Below are 26,439 nucleotides of genomic sequence, written 5' to 3' on the forward strand. Positions count from 1 at the left end.
CTAAGCCAGCAGTGCACTCTCAGTTCACTCTCTCTCTCCAGGAGCCATCTGGCTCTTCTGCTCCCCCAGCAAAGGCCAGCATGGATTGGGCAGCTGAGCCAGGTGGAAACAGGGATTCTTTCAGTGGTCTGTGTGTTTGGGTTAGCTTCCAGATGCCCCAATTCCCCAATCCCACTGACCACACAGCTGCTCCAGTGCTCACACTGGATAAAGAGAGGCAGCAGGGCAGCCTCTCTCAGACACAGCTCCGTTTTAGGTTACTTTAAGCTGGTTACAAAACCACACCCATATCTTCAGCGAAATGGAGCCTACACAGAGCCATATGGCTTCATAAATGACAGTCTAACCAGTGCACAGCCAGTACAGATTAACCCAAGAAGTCTTGCCATCTGCTTTTGCTGCGGTCAAACAAGCGGCATCTTTGTTTATTGCACCACTAAACATTCATTTTTAAACTGCCAATCAGCAAATCTATAGCTATTGTATATCTGGAAAGTTCCCCTTTCATTTCTTTCCCAAAAGAAAAAGGTTAGTGCCTAACATCATAACATGCACTTTTCACTGAGATTTCAGCGTGCACTGTTTACTCAGTTGTCTGTGTAGAGGCCCATTATGCATAAATCAGTGCAGAGAAATAAAGGATTGGTTTATTACACAATGAAATTTTCTAAAAAGGATCCAAATTTCCTGTTCAAGAAATGGCACCATTGTTTACTTGAAACAGATATGCTAAATAGCCTGGAGGAATTTTGATTTTAGGAGACAGATTTGCCATCGTTATGAGTAAGAGTGTTGCATTGTTCATGACAATGGCAATTAAAACATATTTTGATTTGAAGGTAATTAGCAAAAATAGCAAAACACTATTTCAAAGCTTGACAAATTTTCCAAATAGCTAAGGCTCAAATGAGTCCAGTTCTTGGGATAATTTTCAGATTGCTCAGAAGTATTGCTTAATATCAACAGGAAATCAGCTATGAAGAATCTCTGTAAATTCCATGGTATTAACTGCAATGCATTTCATATACAAATTAGCAGACCTGACAAGATGCTATGTCAACATCTTAAATCCCTCAAATTTTGTAACCCTGAGGTTAGATTAGCAAGATGTTAGTGAGCAGAAAGACTACACTCAATCCTTTTCCTTATGAACTCACCTGCAAAATCTTCTCAATTGCTTTTTCTCAACCACAGTATCTGCAACACTTCCACCTTCCAGGCTACTCTCACCTCTATGGACATTCCTCATCTTCCTTCTTTTTACTTCCCTGAGATGCATCTGTGCCACTCCACCTTTCTGGCTTTCCTATTCTTAGTACCATGCCCTTGCCTACCCAGGGACATGTAATTCCTCAGGTGTTCTGCTGTTCCAAGGATAATTTATTTTCAAATTACATCCAATTCTGTGTGGACTGTTGAAAGGACAAGTATAAGGCAATTTAAGAGGAGGAAGATAAAGCTGAAAAATGCTACAATTGTATTACAGTACCCAAGACACAGCACCTTTGTCTTGAATGAGATCATGTTTCCACTTTCAAGCCCCTGTGGAGCAGAACGGACCTGTTCTACCATAGCACATGACAGCACGTTGTCATACAGTAGCTCAAAACCTCTGCTGTATGGAGATCGTGCTGTTTGCAAGATGGGATGAGTGAGAGGACTGTCAGGCAGCTGGTTGTGGTTCCAGATTCTCCAGTGCTTGTCTGGACAGCTCTAAACAGTACCAGCTGCTAATAGTTCCCCTTGGGATCATTTTCTAATTGAAGATTACGAGACACAGGAGGGCATCCCTTTCTTCTCCCGGGGTAATTCTTATGCTGGGACGGAGGGGGAGGAGATTTATGAACCAAATATGCTGAGAACTGTCAGCGTGGTGGAGACAACTAATTAGTTGGTGAATATTTGAGAGATTTCTGATATTTTAGTGCTCTTTCTTACAGGGAATCTATCTTTCATCATATTAATAATATCAGCCTGTTAATTCACCAGTGCAGATATTATACATCAGAATGGTTTCACTGATGTTTATTCAGGTGATTTGTATCTGGGTTTATGCTAATCCAGGGCTGTGCTGTCTTATCAAGTTGATATGTCTGTGTCATCACTTGTATTGAACTCACTTGTCTGGTCCATCTCACTTGAGAATTGTGATTTTCCCCCAGAGAAATCTGATTGTCAGGTCCTTAATGTTACATCAATGTAGAGAACATGTAGCTGTAGTCTGTATTCCTAGGACATGATTTCAGATGAGAGTTTCAACAGCAGTGGTGATTCTTAAAAACTTAATCTTTGTTAATGACGTCTTTTTGAATTTCTAGCCAAAAATATTTTGACACTCAGTTATAATGCGATGCACCTATTTTTTCTTACTGATCTTTGGAAAGCGCAGGAATCCTGCATGAAAGATGTCAAAACACTGATTAAGATTTCAAATTCCAAGGCCTCCTCAGTGAGTGGCTCTCCAAAGCCGCAAAATTTGCCCGAAGATTCTTTTGCCGCCGTTACCTATCTCAGCCGCGCCGCTGAAGCGCCAGTCCTGGAGCGGCGCCTAGCACTCTGCGGGAGGAGTGCTCGTACCTGCTGCTCGGACAGGAATTTCTGCGCCTGTCACTAGAGGGCAACGCAGCCGCTCCCAGCACCGCACCGGGGAGCCCCGGCCCTGCGGACGCCGCGGGTGCGAACCTCGCATAAAGACCTGCGGGTTTTTCTCCACAAATCCCATGCTCAGGCGCTAACCTAAATAATTACCAGTTGAATACTTCTGGATGGACGGTCCGGAATGACGCTGGGTTCTTAAAGCACGAGGAGTTGGCTTCTCTGCGTGTGTGTCGCTTCCTCACGAGGGTCCCTGCCCGCTGCTGAGAACAGCTGCAGTCATCCTCGGACACGCAGTCCCTGATTTCGAGCTACTGCTGCTAACGGGAGATTTACTGCTGGTTTAGTTTCCCTAAAAGCCGGATTTGATCTTTGGTACTGACTTTTACCCACAACCGTGTTTACCAGAATATTATTATCCTAAGCTGGCTAAAACTGACATGGTGAAAAGCGACTCAAGTTTATCTTTGAATTTTGTGCAGGCTGGGGGGGAAAAAAAAGTTTTTGATTCTGTCACATGTAAGTCAAATATTGCCAAAGAGGCTGGCTTGTCTTAACTCGCAAGCACCTGGCACAGAAACCATCTATCATTTTGAACACTCCTATATGCAGTAATGCTCTCATTTAACCATGACTGTGCTGGCTACATTGGAGGGTGGTGTAATTTCCAAATGAGATAACGCTGCGTGATTACCCAGCATCAAAGGTGATTTCAGTTATCTCACTGAGGTTTTTACACCCCTTGTGATTTTTACTGCCTTGCCAAAACCCTACCCTGTCTCAAAGTTAGAGTTCTCTGATTTCATGTGATTATCTTGGGAAGGTTTCCAGGTATGTTTGTGTGGGATCACCACCTGAGTGTATTTTCTTCCCTGCTTACTCAAGTGGTGTGTCCAGATCATCACTCAAGGAACCTATAAGTATGTATATTGTAGCCAAATAAACCCAAATATGAAGCTCACATACTCCTTCCTCCTGCTTCTCTGGAGACATGTTTGCAGTGTAACCCCACAGTTTCTCCTCCATTTCACATAGTAGGTAACTATCACCAAAATCAACTATTAACTTTATTTTTTTTTACAGAATGTAAACGACATCCATATTTAAGTCTCACAAGAATTTTGTTTTGTGAATAAGAGAGAGAGGGTCTTGTCAAGTTATAAAAGTTAAAATGAGGTAGAGTCAGTATATGGGAAAAAGGCTCTGGGTCTGTCCCCTCCCTCAGAATACTGTACTGGAAGGAACCCAATCAAACAGAGATATAACATTATACATCTCTTTTAATCAAGTAGCCTTATAATTTGCATACATCCCTTGTTGTATGTCATATATGATTTGGAAGTCCTTCCCATGAACTAAGAGAGGTCTGGATGTGGACATCTTGCATTTTTAGATATATGTGCTTCTGGTACATTGGGATACTACAGATAGTTACATTAAAATATAATTTCAAGCTTTTTTTCTTAAAACTTCATGGTAAAAGAAAAAAGGTACTTATAAATTTAACAGTAACTTTTTGTTTAACAAGGACTTTTGTTAAATATAGTGTCTTCTATTTGGAATACAGGACTTGTTATTTGAGGTTGGCTCATAGGTTCATTTCCTTTAACATGCTTTTCTGACATTAAATTAGCATAGTAAATTTCAGAAGAAAGCAGATGAAATCCCACCTGTGGTTATAACTTTTTTCTCAGTAAAATTATACAGAATTTACAAGTAGCTGCATTCTAATACTCAGCTATATCCACATACATATTTTAAAATAAATGCAGACACTACCCTAATTTTTGTTGCTAGAAGCCAGATTAACTTTCTTTCTCTTAGTTCTTTTCAATCTTCAAGACAATAAAAGGTGCTAAAAGAGCCTTTGTGGTGAATTCCAAGACCAAGATATCCCCAAGGCAATGTGGTTAGCGCAGAACCAAGAAAAGCACTTAATTCTGTAGATAGAATCCAGTCCTTTTAGTAAGCAAACACAAGCCTATTAAAAACCCATCTTTAAACAAAAAAGCCAAAGCAAAAATAGCGCTAGGTAGAAATTTAGTTGGATTTACAGATAAATTCTCTCACGGCTTATGCAGCAGGCTTTGTCTCTGGGTCCCCCAGGCGCTGCCGTTCTGATCACACACCACGACCACACAGGTGCTGAGGAGGAGCTTGGATTTTATTGTGAATCAGAACAACGCCAAAAGTCAAAACGCGAACGTTCGCACCCCTCCCCGGGTCGTTGTTTGGGGTTTTTTAATCCCTACAGACACGGCTCACCCCCTCCGGTAAAAACACGAGGAAAAAGCAGCCGGGGCTGGTGAAGGGAGGGCAGCGCCGCACGGGAGCCGTGCCCCGCGCAGGTGGGAACTCCGGCGAGGCGGGAGCGAGGGAGGGGACAAGCGACAAGGGGAGGGAGGGATGTCTGTCCGTGCCCGGCCCGGGCCCCGACCCCGGGGCGGGCCGGGGGAGCTGAGTGGATGGAGGGCGCGTCACTCAGGGCAGGGCGAGGCCGGGGATGGCGGCCCCCGCCCGGCGCGGCGCGGCAGAGCCCTGGCGGCAGCGGCAGCATGAGGGCGGCGGCCGCGGTACGGCGGGCAGCACCTGCGCCAGCACGGCACGGCACGGCAGGGCACGGCGGGGCGGGGGAGATACCGGGACAGGGGACAGGGAAGGAGGGAGGGCTGGCTCTCCGCGGGCTGGCCGCTGCCCCGGCGCTGCCGCCGCACGGCGACAAGCCCGCGGAGAGAGCTTCATCTGTCTGTTCCTAGGACGCGGTGGGCATCCTCATCCTCTGCCTGGCTTCTGCGGCGGCCGCGCTGGACTTCAAGTACCACCACACGGAGGAGCTGGAGGAGTTCCTGAGGGGGGTGCACGCCGCGTACCCCTCCCTCACCCACCTGCACAGCATCGGCCGGTCGGTGGAAGGTAAGACGAGAGGAGAGACACTGTTTGTTCTAACTAATTCACAGGGCAGGTGTGGGTAAAGGTGGCGTGTCGTGGCTGCTTGCTGGCGGCGGGGCTGCTCTAACCAATCTCTGTGAAATTTCGTGTTCCTCTTGCTTAAGCGTGAATAACACACTCTGGCTGAAGCATCGTATGTGTCATCAGGGTAAAAGTTCTCCCAACACTTATGTTTCTGAGAATTGGAAACGTCCTGAGTGGCAATTTCAGAAAGAGGGCAGTCTTTATGGAGCGTAGACTGTGTGGGACCCCTTTGCCAAGTGCCCGTTCTGGGAAGGACTATAATTAAAGAAGTGTGTTTCCTAACTTGTGGTTGTGTTAAAAATACCTCCTGATACAAGGTCCTGTGCTGTAGATGAAGAATAGGATTTCAGTCTCAAATGTTACAGGAAAATGTACTGAAGTCAGTAATCACCTTTCTGACCTTATATTGATGTTTTAATTTATCTCCCTATGATTGGTACTTTCTTACCATAAATTTGGGGAGAAGTGACTAATTTTTCAAAAGAGATTTAAAAGATTAAAGTCCATATGCTAATAAACACTAATGTACATCTGTTTAATTCTAAGAAAACAAACAAACAAAAAAAACCCCAAACTGCTTTACTAGATTTCAGTTCAAGAAACTAAATCACTCTGATAAGAGCTATAAAACTAGATAGAAAATCCATTCTTTAGAAACATCATCTGTTCCTCTAATCCCATTTTGTACCACTGGAAGGAGACATTTGTAGCATCTGTTATCAAATCCACACTTGTGATTAAAAAAATAAAAATCTGTATTCTTCTTGATAGATGATCATGGAGACATTTTCATGGCTTTTCACTTGTTTTACCGTGTATCTCAAAGTAGAAAAGGAATCTTAAAGTTATTTCAGCTGTGTTGATTTTGGTTTCATCAAAGGCAGAATTAGATTGGATTATGTTATTCATCCATGCAAGAGGTTAGTTCCTGTAAGTACAGTTCTCTCCAGTGCAAACTAGCAATTATCCACATCCTCATTTTCATACCTTTAGAGAACTTAGCTAACATTGTGATGATAGGAATAGATTATGACTTTTCTGCCAGAAACTCAGCTGGCTTATCTTTGTGCGGGTAGGCAAAAGCCTTTCATCCAACCTGAGAGATTGGAACTTTGGCTTTTACATATCTAGATACCTGAAAGCTGATAACATAAGGTGTTCAACTTGTCTGAGTTCCATCAGCATGAAAACTGGAAAATCATCATCTCTTGGTTGTGATGGAGCAATGCACTGAAACATCATTCAGATTTTGATATATTGCCTTCTGCTTTGCCAGACTCTGAGAAGAGAATTCTGTGGGCTCTCCTCGTTATTATTCTCAGTGCCACGTAAAGCAGAATGGCGGTGAAAAATGTGTAGTGCTCCTCTATTCTTTCAGTTTTTTCTAAAAGTTAAGAGATTTCTACCTTTGTTGAGAAATGAGCCTTCAGAGTCACCTGGAATATGGCAGAGGACAGTACTGAATTAGGGTCTAATTTGGGGGGTTTTTTTGCTCATGCTAAAGGAAAGTTTTATGATAACAGTGGTTATAGAATTCTGGTGAAAATAAAGTTTCAATTTTGGTCCATGGGTTGAAGTTCTGTTCCTCTATTCTCAGTAAAGCTGCTGCAAACAAGGCTGTCTGTGTGTGCACACACCTGTGTGGGTTTACTAGTGTTGTCCTCCTGCCAGTTTGCTAAACCATGGTAGCAAAATGTACTTCTTGATGACAAGAAACAAAAATTGATTTAAGTACTATAAAACTGAGATCAGTGTGATGCAGTAAGTTGATACTCCTGATGTGAAAATTCTTGATGATGAATACAATATCCCATGGATCCAAGCAACACCTATAAAGTCAACAGACATTATTTTACTATTATCATGAATGGCTATTGTTCCCACATTATTTGTTAATCTATGCCAAATTTTATCTGATAATCTAGTATTTTATACTGCCATGTATACTTGGATTATGAAGAATGTGAAGTAAAGGCTTGACTTTTGGTTGGTGTGTGTAGATTCAGAGCTCTGCAAGGATGTAAAAATCCAGCTCTTAGAAGTTGTGGAGGGTGATAGGGACCTGTGTATTACCACTTCAGAAAGTGATCGTGTGTAGTTCTTTAAGAGAACTATTTAAACACTCTTCATGTCAGAAGCCTCAGCTGCTTCAGGCAGATCATAAAGTAATTTAGGTCTGGAGGCTATCTAGTCTGAGCTGCTGTTCAAAGCCAGGCTCACTTGAGAGTTAATTATGATGCTCAGGGCCCTCTCCACTCTACTTCCAAATATCTGCAAGGGGGGAGGTTCCACAGAGTCTCTAGGTACCTGAGCCACCTTGCAGACCTTCAGCTGCACAGCTGCAACCCAGCCAGTCTGCAATCTGTACCTGCATGGCATTATTTTCTTGAGTTGATAATCCATACATGGGGTTCTTTTGTTCCAGGTGCAGGATTTTGCATTTATCTTGGTCAAATTCCATAAGTTTGCTGTCAAGAAATTCCTTCAGTTTACCAGGGGCTCTCTGAATGGCAGCCCTTGCCCTGATGAAGATATTAAACAGCATCAGCCCCAGTACTGACCCTTGAGGAATGCTGCTAATAACTTGCTGCCTCTTGAACCACCAGTTGTTCAGTCCAGTCAGCTTCTAGACTACTTTACTGTAGTCTAATCCATAATCCCATAATCCCATATCCATAATCCCAGTTTGTTTACAAAGACACCATGAGGGTGACTGGACACTGGAACAGGCTGCTCAGGGAGAATCCTTAGAGACATTCAACATCTGTCTGAACTCAGTCCTGGGCAGCTGGCTGTAGGTGGCCCTGCTTAAGGAGAGGAGTGGGACCAGGTGACCTCCAGAGGTCCCATGCAATTCCTGAATCTGTGATTCTGTTGAAAGCTTTGCTAAGGTCAAGACTAAAGAAATAGGGTGCTTTGCTCCCTCTCACTAATTAAGTCATTTCTGCATAAAACCCAAACAGTCAAGTGTGATTTGTTAGGGATAAATCTGAGGTGAATTTTACATAGTGTGTTTATTTGATGCATGTAGACTGTAATAGCAGTGTGCACAGCAGAATCTGTACCAAGATCCTCAATGGAAAACAAATGGAAAGATGCCAGATTTGTTTTGTGGCAGTTTACATCACCATATAGAAATTCCCCCCTGCCAGATTACTAGGAGCACCTCTGCCAAATTACTGAAAACAATGTGTTCTCGACTGGCAAAGGCCTGTTCAGTCTCCAGATCTGATTTGGAAGCTATGATATTTAGTTATGTATCTCATCTGCTAACCTGTTATCCTTAAATGAGGGGAGAAAGGAGCTTAAAAGATGTAGCTCATTGGCTGACAAAACTGAGTGTTACCTTTTGGTCTAATTTAGTAGGTATCATCACATCCCTCAAGATTTGTAGGTAATTTGGTCTGTGAGAAACTGATAGAGTCTTAGCAGCAGGTAGGCAGAGATGTGTGATGGCTCAGAAAACACCCTAATTCTTTCACATTGTTTCAGGTGTGTTGTTGAATAAAGTTATAAAAGCTTTTTGTCAGGAATTCAGCTTTCTGATACATCCAGTATCCAACCTCAGAACAGAGTGTGCACTCTATAATAATAGAGGAACCTGCAGGGCTGCATCACTCTGGGATGGGAGAATGGGACCTGGTATAATCATATTAACCCATCCTGCCTAATGCCACCCCAGTGAGAAACTGACTGACTCTTAGCAAGCAAATCTTAGAGTGCATTACCAAAAGGAAAATAGTCAATGTACATGTATGATCTGTGGCTTTTCATTGTTCAAGATACAGTGCTGTTGTTATTCTTTGAAAAGAAAATGAGGATGGTGGGAAGCTGATTTAAGGATTCTAACTGAACTGATGACCTCCTTAGGAGGACAAAAACAGCCAGGTATTGGAAGAATGGAGTAACTTCTGTAGTAGATCCACACTCTAAAAAGCCTTTTCAGATACACTCTGGATTGAGATAAAGTGATAGCATGCTAATTACAGCTTGGTTTAGATCTAGGTTTTCTGGAGGCCAGTCTGCATTTTTAGAATTCCAGTCAACTTTGGGACAGATGTAAACATCTTCAGGCCAGATTCTGCTCACTGAGGGAATGGTTGTGTGTGGTTAAAGTACCCCTGTCTTTACTTAATGAAATTTCAAAGTTGACTTTATATATTAGTATCCCTTTGGCAGATTTCATCACTGGAGAGACAGAAACTAAAAGAAACTGACCAGATTTTGTTCTGGTTCCACTAGAAATTCTCAGAAATACCTTGCAAAAGAGCTGTCCTGAAAGCTTCTTTGGTTGAGAGCTATGTGGCTTAGTCATCCAAGTCATCTGATGCTTAGTGAACACCAATACTCAGTTGCTCTCTCTGTTGCCCTTGGACAGACACATTCTATCCATTAATCTTAAACACTTTGCTAACTTTGGGGGAATTTTTTTGGTTTTGTTTTTAAGTAGTGAGTCTTGCCTATTAGCATTTTGCAGTCCCTGCTCTGTGAACAGGAGACGCTGAAATGTGCAGGGGGTGTGTGTATGGTTGCCGTGGGTTTTGTAGCTCAGGAGTGCAGGACTCGCCCCTGGCTGCATGCATGGGTTGTGCTGTGTGCTCAGCAGGGCTCCTGCAGGCCAGGTTTCTCAGTGATAAGGTGCCTGTTGGGGCACTTTGTCCCCTTCCTGCCTGCATTCATGTGTTTTTCTCCTTGGAAAACAGGAGGGAATGAACATGCCCAGGTTTCCATCTGATAAGCAGCTGTGACTTTGGCAGTAGGGCGTGCTAGGGATTGGGACTCGGGTAGTGCTGTGTGCAACGTGTGCCTGATAATAGAGTCAATAGAAAACCTGGGCAATTAACCTGTCCATCACTGCTCACCAGCATCAGTGGAATGTGTGCCCAAGGTGTGCCAGAGGTCAGCTTAGACCTCCTGACCCTTCTGACACTGTGCTGTTAATACCAGGTATCAACAGCAGGCATTTATGGGTGGCTGAGACCTTTAGGCATTTATGGTGAACAGGGGAGTGCTGATTTAAGGTTCACTGCACTTCAGTGAAAATATTTAATAATAAAAGGCCAGGTATTGTATTTGTCTCATCTACACATAAATAGTGTGTGTATGTAGCTGGGAACTCATTTTAAGTTATTTATTTTGACACAGTATGGAGGAAGCCTGAGTTACTGCCATCAATAGTTAAGTGCATTGTAAATTCTATTGAATTTACATTACAGACTTTTATGTTCTGGATGTTTTTACTTTTTTTAAAATACTAGAAAACAAGTTTTACCACTGGGGAAAACAAAGCTGAAATACGTTACCCATAAAATGTTTGTTTTATTGTTTCATTGGGAATTATTATTGGGTGGCTCAAGGGTTCTGGCAGTGCGTAAAAATAGAATGAGAAGGTTTTATACAGCCCACTGTACTTCGAGGTGAATTTCTTGGTGTTACCCATTATTAAATGCTAGTGCCAGTGTTTTTAAAAGTAGGAAGAAAAATGAAAGGTAACAGAGAGAATTCTTTTTGTCTTAAAAATAAACTAATTACCTAGATGAAAAATCCATAGCAAGTGTGTTGTCTTTAAAGACTTACATTGCAGTTATTTTTTCTGTGGTTACATTATGCGAGGTGTATTTGTGTAGAGGATTGTTACCTTAGGTTAGCTCTATTTGACTGCTGCAGACGACTTTCCTCCTGTCTCCAGTCCTTGATAATGTCTCCCCTTCCCTCCTCCTTATCTCCCCACAAATTTCCTTACAGGCTTGTCATGCAAGCATAGATGATATAAACATCGAGGCTTTTCAAAGTTTGTTTTTAGAAACAAGAATGAATGAGACATTTTCTACTCTGGGGGCCCCATGATGCAAATAATACTAAAGTTGCTTAGCTCCAGTCCAGAATTCCATGTAAAAATGGGCATTCTAAAACTTATTGTGATAGTTAAATTCTTATCCATGCTCGCTCACTTGTGAATTTTTTTGCCTGTTATGGGTCACTTGTTCTTTCCTGTCTCTCCTCATAACCATCTTTGTTCTTGTCTTTGACAGTATGTGTGACATATAAATGTATGTTAATAAGATTTTAAGTAGGTTTACATGTTCATTTTGGTATTGAGAAGGTGTTTGGTTTCACAGATGGGCTTGATATTAATAGCCTTGTAATTTTTATTTGCAGCACATAATGTCCCTCACTGTGATGGGAAGGGGAAATAAAACAGGGAAGGAGTACTGGCTCCTTCATGGTATGTCTAGTGAAAACTAAATCATGACTTTAAAAACAAGAAGTATTAACTTGAATTCTTAAGTCTTCAGCTCCCAACTGAGCTTTGCTCTACATCATGTGTTTAACTAGAAGTCACCATTACTATATTAGCTTTAGATTTTATTTGTACTAACTGAAGCTAAAAATTCTATAAATAATATAAATAATATAAAAAAATGCTGAAATATAGATTCATATATATTATCTGACTGCATCCTCTGGCAGTTTGACTCCTGTGATGAGACACAAGTAGTTTGTGTGCAATCAGTCCTCCAATAGCCAAGTACTAAGATTTTATCTGATGATAACAAGACTTAACTTTTCTTTCCTGTCAGTACAACTATGCTTTTTACATGGGTCATTCATAAAAAGCATATTGTTTGGTCAGCATCAGATGTTTAAAAGATCGATAAGCTTAGACATTACTCTTGGAGATGCAGTCACTGACTCTGCATTCCTATTCTCTTGCAGTGAAAGTAAAATTATTTGCTTAAGTTTTCTCTTCTTTACACTTGCTGTGAATTGGTCAATCATTTTTGTCCTGCCTTCTATGATCTCTCCTACTTAAATACACTTTCAGAAAATTTTGGAGGAAAGTTTGTTCATTTGTTTTTTTCCTGTGGAACATGCTGCATCAGAGATTTCTGTCCCAGCTTAAATAAATAAACAAAGTGTGAGGGGAACCTATCCTAGCAACATAGATCAAACATTTCTCCTATATAAACTGTTATCTAGTACTGAAGTTTTAATGTTGTAACTTCAAAATGGAAAGATCTGATCTGTTTAGAAATATTACACTGTTCACATGAGTAGCATTTATTTAGAATCTGCCTTTTGAGAAAAATCTCTGTTCTCCTGCTTCCTCTCTACCTTTTGCTTTGCAGTTGTCTGGTTGCAGCATATATGTGTCAGTCTGTTTTTCAGAGCAATAAAAGTCTTAGGGCTGCAGCCATCCTGTTTCCCATCAGCAAGACTTTGCAGCTTTCTGTGTTTGTTTAGAAACAGGCAGAATTGACTACTGGATATTGTAACTCACACCAGTGAAGTTAGCAATGCTCTGGAGCTTGTGTAACACAGAATCAGGAATTGCAGCTGGTGGATGCAGTATCCATATCCCTTTCTGGTGTTGAGGAAGTAATTATGTAAGATATTTTATGTTTGGGGGTTTTGTTTGTTTGAAAACTAAGTAAAATATAGAACTCAGGGTACTAACAATGGTGCACAATGGGCATAAATGAATGTTTTTTCCCCCTCACTTGTTGTAGGATTCTGCATTCTGGAGCATTGTGCATACATTTTTAGCCCTGTAAATGAAATGTGATCCTAATCACAAGCTTTCTTAAAGAAATAAAACTCTCATCTTGTGTCTGGATTTTACCCAGATGGTCAATTTATCTGCATTCTCCTTTTAGCTTGAGAAGAACTTAGTAACACACCCCTCCTACCCCACTTCTTTTTTAGTAGAAAAGTGTTTCTGGTGGCTTTCCATTCACTTCCCGCAAAAGAAGAGGAGCAGTGTGCCCTGCATCCCTTCTGCCCAGCCTTTCTGCCTAGGACCTCTGGCTGTAGATCCTTGAAGGAACCAGTCTTGCTTATTTTCAGGGCTACCTAATTAAAGGTTTGCTGTGTGTAGCTATGGCATATTGTGTTCACATAAGTACATGGAGACCTACTTATGATACATTAATTAATTGTTTGCAAGACTTCTTACAGTGAAGCATTTAGTTCATTAGACAGTCATTCTGCACATGTTTTTTGTGTAGAAGAGAGATCTAGATAATTTTTAGGGCTGGGATTTTTTTTAAATGAAATCTGAATGTGCATGTGATTTCTAAACTTTCTGGAAGTTCTGCTTTTGGAACTTCTTAAAATTAATCTTTTAATTAATAAAAAAAGTGGACATGGAAAAAGATAATGCATAGGATTGGCTGTGGATCTCTTCCCCTCACAGCTGAGAGAACACTCTCCTTGTAAAACTGTTCACTCTTATAAGCTGTGCAATGGCTCAAATGTGAGAAAGAGGGTAGAGGATGTTTCTAAGCAGATGATTCTGCAGTTTAATATCTAGGACTTACTTGTTGTTTTGGGAAAGGTCAGACCATGGCAGTCAGAGGCACTTAATTAAATTACTGTAGCTGCTACGTAACATGCTGAGCTCACAGTGGATTTAGGACAGTTGAGTTACATTTCCTGTTTGTCCCTAGCCAGTGTGTTCTGCATCCATGGTCTTGCAGTTACCTGGGGCATTTAAACAGAGCTTGAGCACATCTGAAAAAGTAACATTTATCCTAAATCTAAAATAAAAGCAAATTCTGTTCTCAATAAGAAATGTACTCCTACTGTGTCCATTATTCCATTTTCCAAAGAGCAGCTAGAGAAAATTAGGGGAATAAGGTAGGCACAGATGCCTTCCCTGCTATGCACTTCAAGCAGTGTGCAGCCAGCATGGTTCTGATGAAGCGTTTTCCCTGATGGTGGTGTGCCTAGAGTACAAAGCTTGCTTTGATACACAATTGCATTAGGCTGATCTCAAAATCCCAAGAATAAACAAAGACCATCATAATGTGTTTGTTCAAGAGACTAAGGACCAAATTACTCTACTAGTAGATGGTAACACAGCCTGATCCTTAGTTGCTGCCTTGTGTCTTTGTTACCTTTCCTGAAAGCCGCTTGCTAGTGTTTCTAGAGACATTTGTTACCTGGTTTAGGGGAGAATCTGGAAATGCTGGTCAGACTAATGTAGCTTGTTAACTAAACCAGAAAAAGGTGATCATGGCAGAGACTGGATTAATTTTTAAAAATTTATGTAGTCTCCATTTTCCCCCCTTCATTGAATTAAAAGGGTGGGGGGAGCTACTCAGTGTCTGGATTTGTAGGAGTCTGCTTGTCAGTGTCGAGATGTGTATGGTTTTGAGCTTCCTATTCTTGAGGCAAACATAATGTCTGAGATCTGACAAGGATTTTTATGGGATAGGTGTAGCAAGTCTCTTGGTGAGGTACTTCAGTGAACTCAAATCCTCAAAGTGCACCAGTAACTTCTCGGCCACATATAAGCCACAACCTGTAGAGTGCTCCTTCTGTTACCTTCAAGTGGCAGAAATAGTTCTACATCCTCTGTCTCTGGTGCTCAAAGTGTAGGCTAAACAAAACTATTGAATCTGGATAAATAGCACTTTAAAACAAACAACCCCCTGTCCCTTATGACCAGCTTGTGTTACAAGCAATCACTTTATTCATGATGATCCAATGGTACTATTGGTAATATTTATTGCTTTCAAATATACAGTAGCTTTTCTGAAAATTACTAGATGCATACCAGTTTCATAGCTTTCTCAGAATATAACATACACCTTTTTAGAACTAGGTTTAAAAACCTGGGATGATAGAAACAAGAGTTTGTGAAAAGGGAAAAATAATCCATTTGGTTTCTGGGTGTAAATACAAAACCAGTTAGTGTAAATAGTAGAAAAAGCCCGCTCAGACTTCTCATCTTCTTAGTGGGCAATACCGAATAAGGTTAGTATATCTTAATTTAAAACCAGTATTCCCTCTGCGTTGTTTTTCTTTGGCTTTTACAAATTTATTTTTATTTCTTGATTTTTGTTCAAATAACCTGTAAGCTACTATTGTAGAGACTATGTTCTGCATTGGTAATTTTTCATTTTGTATAAAGAGTGTGTTCAACTTGATTATGAGAACTGGAAATGGTACAGTGATGACTCACATGGACATAGGAAAGAAAAGGTTGCTGTTCTCATAAGATCCAAGTCTTGTGAAAGTGTCCAAAGTAGCTATGGATCCCAATCAACCAAAGATTTAGTTAAACGTTTAGGAAGATAAGCAAGCATGTGAACAATGAATTGTTTTGACTCCCTTCCCTTCTCAAGTGCTTTGGATACAAATAAACAGTATCTAGTGTTTTTTTAGAGTCATTGTTTATTCCTTCAGTTCTGTTTATATGGTGCTGATTCTAATTTAGAGTGACTGGTGTAATCTCTTGGAGTAGATAGGAGCTGATTAAATAGTGGGAAATTGATATTTCTATTTACTTTTTGCTGAGAGAGAGCGCCTTAAGTCTGTAATGAGGGGTCTGTGGGAAGAGGCCAGAAGTATTAAATTTAGCAGTGGGCCCCACATAGTGACTCAATGGCTGTCAGTGGCTGTAGCCAGTGACAAATAATAAACCTGTAGCCAAATGTTACCTTGGGTGCTATTGGCTTTTTTCTGCTTACTAAGCACCATGCTGAATACTGCCAAACATACCTGGTTGATGTATGTGATTGATCTGATTTAAAATAACTTGAAGACTTATAACTTTCTTATATTTAAAGTGTTCTAGCTCTTCTTGGCATATCAACTTTGTTCATTACTAATGCCAGTGCTACTACAGGCCAAGTCTTTAGCTAATCCATTCTGCCTCAGTATACCTGAAAGTAAAGAAAAATGCTCACAAAAGAATTTGATGTTCAGTTGTTCTTACAGATGTTTGTCTGATTTCAGCTTCAGGTATGTAGCTTATTTTGGCAGTGTTTTATTCAGTCTGGCTAGATTAAAATCACATATTTGTTCATATTTGTAAGGCAGTACTGCTACATCAGTCATTCTGATTAACCATTTCTGGTTATACAAATAATGTACTGGTACTTCAAATTCTCTTAGAATCTGAATCAAGCTGTGTGTGGTTTTGGGCAGTCCCCTTGCAGAAGAAAAGTTCCCAAATGGCATTAGATTTTCCAGCTTGAATTGGTAATGACAAATCAGAGTACCTCAGGGCAAGGGTGCTGCTGATGATAGTTTAGCAAAAGGAATTACTCCTGAAGTCCTTCATTAGCTGTGGTAGTGTTTTGCCCTGAGGAGGCTCATCTGCCTGGAGAAGAGAATGCTTAGGGTGGATCTTGTCACAGAATTCTAGCACTTGAAGAGTGGCTATAAAGAGGATGGATCCTCTCTTTTCTCAAGAAGCCATGTGGAAAGAAGCAAGGGGCAATGGGTACAAGTTGCACTATGAGAGGTTTCATCTCAATAGAAGAAAATTTTATACAATGAGAATCATTCACTGGAATGACTTCCCCAGAAACAAGGTAGAGTCCTCCCCACTGGAGGTTTTAAAGATGCAATTGAACAAAGTCTTATCTAGGTTTCCTTTCCCATATAGGGTTGGCCCAGATGATCTCTTCCTTCTAACCTGGGCTGTTGAATGGTTCTGAGACTGGTTCTATGATTTAATTGCTCTGGGACCTTGCATTCTAATGAGAGTTAATCTCTCTTCCCCTCCTCTCTGAACTGCACCTTTCTAGGTGGGGGCTGCTTCAACACAGATCAGCATTACAGCAATTCCTGCCCATGAAGCCAGTGTGCAACTCAAGGCCAACCCAGGAGGACTGTAGCCAGTCTATTGCTTTTTCTTGGTCAAAGTGGTCCTCCCTGCAAACTCTTGAATCAGTACTCTAGCCTGGCTGCTACTGACAGCGGGTCTGAGCCATTCCCCAGTCATTTCACTTCATTTCCTAGCCATAACTTTCTTTGAAATTATGAGTTTTTCATAAATGAAGCTGTAAAGAACAAAGTGAAGAAAAGCAGAAATAAAATTCAGAACAAAAACAGGGAGCACAATCCAGATTCTAACGTCTACAAATTGATTTGATTTCTTTCCCAGTAGATCTGGAGATCAGTTTCAATTCTTCATTTTAATTACCAGGTTTTGTACATCTGTTTCGAATATGACACTACGTTGTGAACTAGTGGCAATGCTAGAAAACTTTTTAAAAAATTAAAAAGGCTTCTCATTCTACTAGAAGCTGTGTGGTCTGGCTCTGCTCCAATACAAGTCTTGTTTCTTGTCCTGAGACACAGAGTTAGAAACACACGTTTGTCTTTATCACTTGAAATATAGTTCACTAATTAGTTGACGTCAGTTTTGGTTTGGCAATTTGGCAGTGAGAAATGGCTTTTCAAAGCATGAGAGGAAGCTTAGCTGTTCACTTCAGGTACCAAACCAGAGTTATCTAGGCTTTGCTGATTAAAGGAAACCATCCATATGCTGAATCTTTTTACATGCAGTTAATTACAGCCGTATGGAAAGAAATCTTACATCATCCCTCCCAGTTACACTATCCAGTACTGCAGGCTGAGCAGACCCAGGAATGTATTTTAATTGTTAATGGAAGGTTTAGTACTTCTTACAAGCTGGAAATGCCAGGAAATAATTGGTATCTCAGTTCATGGAAGTGTTTATGGTGTAGATGGCCCTCACACAAACTCTAAACAGTCGGAACACTAATGCAGGAACAACCAATTTACATCAGTACTTAATGTTAGTCCATACTTAGCTCTTCCTTGTGTTTCCCATGAGTGAAATCCACAGTGAGAGCAGCAGGAACAAGTACTGCTGATGGCAAGACACTGAAAGTATTATTTTTTAGTTTGATACCAGGATACGCTATTATTTATAGAAAATCTTAAATGATGGAAACATCTAGAGCGCTTTATCTCTGCATGGACTCTTTACTTGAGTGTGTATGATGATCTGCGTGCAGTAGCCCCCTTTGGGCTTGGGCTGTGGCAGAAAGGCTGCAGTCACTGCTGTAAGCAGGTGTGCTCCTCCTGGTGCAGAAGCCCACGTGGCAGCTGGCACCAAGGAGGGATGTCTGAACTTGCCTTCCAAAAGAGGGAATGAGAGCTGGGAAGCAGGCCTTAGAGGGCATAAGGACAAAGAATCATAGGAGCATTCTGGAAGGACTCCTTGGTAATTCATTGCAAGTTGCCCCAGGATACAGCTATAGAGAAAATGACACATTGCAGAGTTGGAAAATTGAGGTTGTTGTCCACGCTTGATTATGAATAACAGTTTTTTCACTACCAGGATTGTTTTCAGTTCCAAACATATGCTACTGCAGCAAGATTTGTCATCTATTTTCACAGAGCTGCAGGATGGTTGAGATTAGAGGGGCTCTGGAGGTTTTGAAAGGGAGAAGGGCTAGGGTGAGATGATTTGTGTGTTCTCTTTCTTTCCTTTTTGAAGAATAATGTGATTAAAAGGTAGTGTCTTTGGGTTCTCCACTCTGCAACTTGTCTAGGCCTACAGAAATCAAACTTTTTCTTTTTTTATGAACAGTGGCTCTACATACAACGAGGCCAAATAACTAGCTTTCTTTCTTACCAAATCAGTTGCCACAAAATTATTTTTAAAACTATGGATTGCTTGCTCACATTGTCCTTTAATGAAAGAGTCAGTAGCATCATCTCACAGCTTTGTGCATGGCATGGTTACAGGGGTTGAACACCAATGTCTTCACCAATGTGGAACCAGGGGATACTGAGATCACTCTTGGTTGAATCTCTCAGCTCTCAGCACTGTCTTGCTCTTCTTGGTCCTAAGACTCTGATTCTGTTAACTGAGAATATAGTTTGGCAACCACTGTCTTCAGTTTTGCCTCTCTTACAACTGTTTCAGTGCATCATCCAGTGTTGCTTCGTCCACTTCAAGTTTTTCTCCCATTCCCGAAGCCATGACCCTTGTGGTAGAGCTGCTGTGAGCCAGTTGCACAGCTGGAATAGAAAACAAAAATGCTGTGGCATGTGCATGACTACAGTGGCCATGCCTTCAGGAATGGGAAGCTGATACGTTCCAGAGTTTGTTTAGTGCAGATTTGATGACCCACAAAGCTTTAGGAAATAGGGCTTTTTATAGCACTGCATGTGGCAGTTCCTATGTTCTGTCTGTCCTGCCAGCAGCAGTGGTGGCTGGGCTCCTCTCAGACAGGCTGTGGGCCCCACAAGCCCTGTGTGGAGCTGGGGACAGCTACCACACTGCAGGGTCTGGGCATTGGCAGTCTTTAGCCTGTCACTGCTGCTATCGAGTAACTGGCCCAGTATCATTGCTGCCATCTACTGAAACTTGGGTTTTCCACCTCACTGAGCAGACTAGTGGGAAGCACAGGTTTGCAGATGAGGTCTGAAATGCCACAATATCACTAAAAATAATAACAAAAAAATCTCCTCTTCTCTCCCCCCTGCTTAAATGTGGACTTGCAAAATGTATGTATGTTTATTTTGTTACTTAAAGTTCAGCTTCTTGTGCAGCTTTAGTGGTCCTAACTAATACTCTTTCTGTAGCTATTAATTCTTTCCCTGTTGATATATTTGAAATATGTCTCTGATATGGCTCTTTCTGGCACCTCCTGTTTTCTGAGTAGTAATGCATGAATATGTTTAGCTTTTTTGTGTTGTCTTTAGTACAAAACCAGATGTTCTTTCTTTGTGATAATGAAAATTTCTGTATATATTTCAGAAAAGCTTTATGATTTAAAATTTTGGGGGGGGGAAGAGTGGTGTTATTTGCTAAATTTAATTTGAAAAGTGTTTATTACAAAAAAAAGAAGAGCCTTCTTTTCTAGTCCTAGTTAAATGCTTTAGAAATTGCAGGGTTTATTATGTACTTGGGCAGAAGGCAAAACATATTTATTCCTATAACTAATATTGCAAATATTCATAGAATAAAAGAACCCCACAGTCTACTTTGATATGTTGTATATAGGACTGAGTGGGCACCAATGAAATACGAGGATTTGTACAATGGTCTTAATGACCAAATCTTTTTATTCTTCTAAGGCTTGTATAATTTTACACTTGTTTTAAAAAATGTCTTTTCCCCTTCCCCTCTTAAAGGTAGAGACCTGTGGGTTCTTGTTCTGGGAAGGTTTCCAACCCATCATAAGATTGGCATTCCAGAGTTCAAGTATGTTGCTAATATGCATGGGGATGAGGTACGTTTCAATTTTTGCAATGTCATTTATACCAAATACACTGTACCAGAGGTTTAGAGTGAGCTTCTCTCAGGCATGTTCTTTTTATTATTGAGATATTTCGTAACTCAAGGAAGACAAAATATGTGTGTATTTATTGAGGAATTTTCAGAATAAAGTTCCCTTTATTTTGGTGGAAGGGCCTTAGGAGACCTTACATCATGGTGCAGAGTCCAGCAATCCTACACTCAAGACCTCTGTTAAGTAGAGAGCTTTGTCTTCTCCACGTGAGTAAACCCAGAGGCTTTAAGTTTCCCAGCAATGAGTCAGATGCAGTAGTTTACTTGTACATTGTTATTGCCTAGGCATGAAATATGACTGATAGAAATCTTCAAATACTTCCTAAGATTAAACAATAATTGCTGTGAAGCATCAAATTATTTATTGTAGGAAGAAAATTTATCTTGGTAACCTTAAGCTAGGAACAGCTAGATTCACCTGAGATAATACAGAGTACAAGAAAAGAAAAAGCAATGCCAGAACAATAGACTTGCTCTGGGAAGAATGCCCACTTATTAGTGATCAAGGAGAAATTATGATTATGAGCCTACCTGGTGCACTACTTGAATCTGAATCAGAAAGAATCAAAGCTTTACTGTTCTCTATAGTACTTTTTTGCTTTGTATTTGTTTTATTCTTTGCCTTTACCTGATTATATTAGTCATCTGCAGGATTAGTTTAAACTGCACAATATGTTTTTATGCAGTCTTTCATGTGAAGGTTAAATAATTTAACAGGAGTAGCAAGGTATATACATGTGCTAGACTGTGAATTCCCAAAACTAAGAAAGATGGATGTAGTAGAAAGTGTATCCTGTGCAAAGGGTAACGTGTCAGGAGTTACTGCTGTGTGTGAGCACTTGCACGCCTACAGGCACTTTGTGACACTATGTGCCAAGAATTTTCCCCAAGTTAGACTAGTTTCACCTTGTTCAGCACTGGCCTTGCTCAAAGTGCTGCTTGGGAGTTTAACTCTGTGTGGGAGGAAGCTGGTTCATGGTGTCAGGTGGGTACATTTGTTACTGGGTGCCCAAGCTAGGGTTTGCAGCTCCTGGAGCACACCTGGTGTGTGTCACCAAGGAATCCAGCAACTGAGGCTCCATCCCACAGTGCAGGGGTGCTGAAGGGGATGGCAAACCTCTGACTGTAAATCAGCCAGCTTTGGTGGGGAGGAGGTGGAGGACAGGATGTGATCTCATCCAGGATGGGCTGGCTTGTAAATCCAATATTGCTGGACTGCAAAAGGCCACACATACTGAAGTCTCCACAAGGAAGCACCCCTGTCATTATCACTGCCCAGCTGGATATGCATAAGGAGCTTTGACCATAGAAACACACATTGTTTGCACATCCACAGGGCTGGGAATTGCTGGGGATTGGCAACTCAGATCACTGCCTAGGATCTGAGTTTTTTATTGACTTCATGAGGAAATTAGACTAGATTTTCTTTTAAAGTCAGACACAGTGCCAGATGGTGTGAGCAGGGTTGATCCTTGAGCTGCCTGGCTAAGGCATCCAACATTCCAGTTATTTGTCAGACCAAGTTCCACACCTAGGGAACATTCCAGAAATAGAGCTATTCCTCCTTTTCAGACCCTCATGATGATTTTTGCTATATGTGGTTTTTGGGTACATACAGGTGAAACAAATAAACATACAAACACAGTTGGTGTTTGGAACTTTTTAAAATCTGATCATAAATGTATTTCAGATGGCAGGAAATGAATTTCTCATATAGAGAAGTATTGGAGAACTTGAATATTTTTTCCCCATAATCTAAGATTCTGCTGGACTGGTCTCTGGGGACAGAGTCAACTACCCCTACAATATATTAGGCAGATAAGCTTTGCACTAATTATACAACAAGCTTCAACTTGTGTGCCAGAGTCTTTCATAAATTGAAATGATGGGATTATGGCTTCATTGATCCAGTCAGGCCTTTTGTGCTTCAGTGACATTTTCCACAAAAGATAAAAAATGAGAAGTTCTGTTCTCAAGTGTTGTTTGGTGAAGCCACCCTTCCGGCCTGTTACGATCACGCATATGAAACTTAACTTTGACTCAGCTGGCCCACTGCTCCAAAAACATAAAAGTTGGGGTGGAACCTGAATTACACGTGTGTGGGCTGTTCACACGTGCTGCTGGAAGAAAATCTAGGTTATTTGGAAAGCTGCCCAATAGGGAAGTTCTAATAAAGTAATCTGAGTATGCAATACCATGAGAGGAGTATTTTTTTCAGAACTGAAAGGATTTATTTTTCTAAGTAAGTTTATTTTTCTTGATACTCTAAGACATAACCAGCCAATATTTAAAAGATTGTAATTTTGTGTTCACTGTTGCCAGATAGAGTGAACTTTTGCCCCAGATCCACTGAGAGGCAACAAAAAACTTCTCCCATTCTTTATGTTGCCTGCATGAAGCTGGACACCATTTTTAGCAGTACTTTTTGTTTAACCTGAGCCAAATGAAAACTGATTTAAGCTAACTTTAATCAAGATGGTGGTAACTGACTGCACAAAATGCATAAGCCTGTGAAATATTGTTAAATTCTGCAGGGGGAAGGTGAGGGAGAGGTTGCCTGATCTTCTGGGGCAACTCCCATTCTGAATTAGACAGCAGCCCCTCTTGTCCCAGTCTTGTGCTCTTACTTGGAAGACCTTCTCTTTCCAAGTCACACACCCCTCCCTGAGGAAGAACTCCTGCTTAACATCAACCACAACCAAACCCCCAGATACTCCTAAGTCACAAATGGAGCAAAACCATTTGGACCCTCTGTGCCAGTGACTGGAGTGCATTCTGTACAAACAGGATCTAATTGGAAGGCTCTTCCTGAGCCATGGATATCACTGCAGGGAAACCCCTTATGGAAAAGCACATGTGAACAAGCTGTGAACTTCCTGGGTGCTTCTGCTCTCCCCCTTTCATGTGCTGAGTATAGGGCTTTAGCTTTCTGCAGCTGCAGTGTAAACAAGATAACTCTTTCTCAGGATGGCAGTGCTGATATCAGTCCTTTTCTTTTAAAGTGTCCACTTCTCATCACTTTATTTTCTCAGCATATAAAATAGCAACGATGCAAATAATATTAAATAATATGATCACTTATTTATAATAAACAATAGTTTATTTATAATAATATAAATAAAACACTAATATAAATAATATAATAATGTAGTAGTATGAAATATTATTAAAATAGTAGTATTTTTCCTGTTTCACTGTGTGAAACTGAGCCTATACTGATAGGTCTGGACTAGCCTATGTGAAAGGATATGTTTATCTGCTGCCTTATCTTGTGAAATAAGTTAATACCCTATTTTCCATGTCATCATCGACACAGTCATATCCTCAGTAGGGTTTCCTGAAATATTAGGGCTTAAGTGATTAAGGGCTGGAGTAGATTTATTTGTGATCAATATAATGGAGTCTTTAAGAATCACCAAACAATAAGCTAATGAGGCTTGTGCAGAATTTCTTACACTTATTTCTAAAAAATTAATGGAAGCTGCATTTACACTATCAAAATACCACTGTTGAAAAAAAGGCTGGTTTTTTATCATCTGATTGCACAAAAACAATACTGCATGTACTGCACAACTTCTAGAATACTTGCATATACTGCTATGAGGAATCCAAAGGCCATATTCCCATGTCCCAGTCCTGTGTGATATGTTATTGAAGTGATATGAGGGAAACAGCATTTGCTCTAGGAAAACCCCCACTATTTATAAAAACATTTATTGTATAGTAAACTATTCTTCACCTAGCTTCAGTATTAGCTGATGTGATGTGAAAAAAGGTCACAAGCACCAGAAATTTAAAAACTCAAAACAATCAAATCTCAATGCTAACAACAGACTTTGAAAAAAGCTGGATGTTGCTGAGGTCTATTTCAGCACATTTTAACACTGCCTTGCTGCAGTTACTTTTTTCCTTATCTTTCTTCACACTCTTCTGAGTGGGAAAAGAAAGAGCTGCCCATGTCTCAGCCAGGTAAATCCTGAAGCTGGTGGAGTTTGTCCAGGTGGTAAGAACTTGTGCCAGTTACTGGTTCAAAAGCATTTCCTTCAGTGATAAACCAGAGAGCTGCACTTGCCTGTCATACATGTGGTATTTCTCAGATGGCCATAGAGATTGCTGCTGCAGAAATGAAGGGATGTGTGCCAAACCTGGCACAAGCCAGTGGTGTGTTTTAGCCAAGAAGGGCAGCCCCAGTGGGGTGTGTCCCAGCAGTGCATGATAATTAGAGCAGTACAAGTGTTAAAAATAACATCCTGCAAGTGTAGCATTTCAGTGGGAAACCAGGCTGGCCTGCTGCTCACACTGAGCTTCCCTAGGTGGGGTTGTGCCTGGTATGCTGAGCCTGGCCTGTGGAGCAGCCAGGGCTGGAGCAGGGAGCCAGGCAAGGCTGTGCTGCCCTGGAACAGGTCCTTCCTGACTGTTTGGATCTTTCTTTCAACATCGTTCAGCTTAAAAACCAGGCCATGTTTAAGGAGAGAATTTTAATAATAAAAATGGGCAGAGTCCATCCACCCATAGTCCCCTGGTATTAGGGCTCTATCATGTGGTAACAGCACTGCTCTAAACCCAGGGCTGCTGCAGTAAAGCGTTACAGCACAGGTGCAATTGCACCTCACCCTAATCTCCTGACTGGCTGCTGCTCAGGCTTCTTGAGTAATCCCTGTGGCACTGAGCAGGGTGCTGACACAGCCCTGCCAGCAGGCAGAGTCAGGAAGTTTAAAGGATTTGTGTACAGAAGCAGCAGTTGCAGCCTTTTCTACAGCATTGATCCATGTCCTGACACATGCATGCTTCTTCATTCAAGGCTTCCCCTGAGGATCACTGGAAGCCTTTCCTGCTGACTTTCTCCCTTTGGGGCACAGGAGGAAGCTGACATCTGAAAGTGCACAGAGAAACTTAATGTCTAATTGTATCCCTGAGGTGGGAGAAAGGGATTTCCTTTGCTTTTCTGTCACCCATCCTGTGAAATACAGTAGCACAATCTTCTTTGGCATCTCATCTCCCCTGAGATACTGCAATCAAAGCTAAATGTTCATGTCCCCATACATGCTGTCCCCTGCTCTTCTCTCTATCTTCATATTAAACCTGAGGCTGGTAAAGGTGTCTGTGCAGTAAGGTTACTGTCAGCAGCCTTCCTTCAGTGTGTCTAGATCCTTTATTTGAAGCTCTAAAATAAAACTAAGTGACTCATAACTCTTATCCAGAGACACTCCTGACCTCTGTAGTGACAGGGTAAAGCTGGACTGAGCAGGAGATGCTTTCCAGGGCTTGATCAAAACTTGACCTTGAACTTTCCCAGAAACAAAAATTTTCCCTCAGATACTTCCAGATGTGCTTTCCCAAGCAATGCAGGGTGCTCTGGACCAAAACAAAACCAGCCCTCTGTTACCACACCAAAACAGTGGTAATAAGTATATTCTTCTCTCACAGTGTAATCACCCCAGTGCCAGCACTTTTATGATAATCTGAGCTGCCTAATGTCCTGAGTACAACAACAGCTATACCAGGAATCCTATAAAATAGTTGGTAAAACACTGTACATGTAAGTAAATCAGGGATTAACTTTTAATTTCAAACAATATAATCTGTGAAAATCTGGTCATCTTTCATTCTTTGTAAACATTGTTCTTTTCCACCACATTCTTTTGTTCCTTTTCTTTTTTCCCCTTTCTGCTCCTGCTTCTCTACCCTTTCTTTTTGGGACTTATTTTGGTCAGGCACTGGAGAGCAGTACAGTAGGAGAAGAGCACTCTCCCAGGTTCTCCAGGCAGCAGTCCAGTCTTGTCTCTGTGGTAGAGCTATTC

At 41.1% G+C, this 26,439-nt stretch overlaps 1 protein-coding gene across 1 annotated transcript in view; it reads left to right on the forward strand.

The window, feature by feature from the left end:
* Positions 1-5,009: 5,009 nt before the first annotated feature.
* Positions 5,010-26,439, forward strand: part of CPM (carboxypeptidase M) — a 29,459-nt gene continuing 8,029 nt past the window's right edge. Inside the window, exons 1-3 of the mRNA XM_071423461.1 lie at positions 5,010-5,168; positions 5,352-5,508; positions 20,482-20,579. Coding sequence (XP_071279562.1) covers positions 5,061-5,168; positions 5,352-5,508; positions 20,482-20,579 — 363 coding nt within the window. The 5' untranslated portion in view covers positions 5,010-5,060. The remainder of the gene's footprint in view (positions 5,169-5,351; positions 5,509-20,481; positions 20,580-26,439) is intronic.

Source organism: Agelaius tricolor, unplaced genomic scaffold (assembly GCF_023055355.1).
Source record: "Agelaius tricolor isolate 1412-34295 unplaced genomic scaffold, bAgeTri1.0.p SCAF_3, whole genome shotgun sequence".
Taxonomy (NCBI): domain Eukaryota; kingdom Metazoa; phylum Chordata; class Aves; order Passeriformes; family Icteridae; genus Agelaius; species Agelaius tricolor.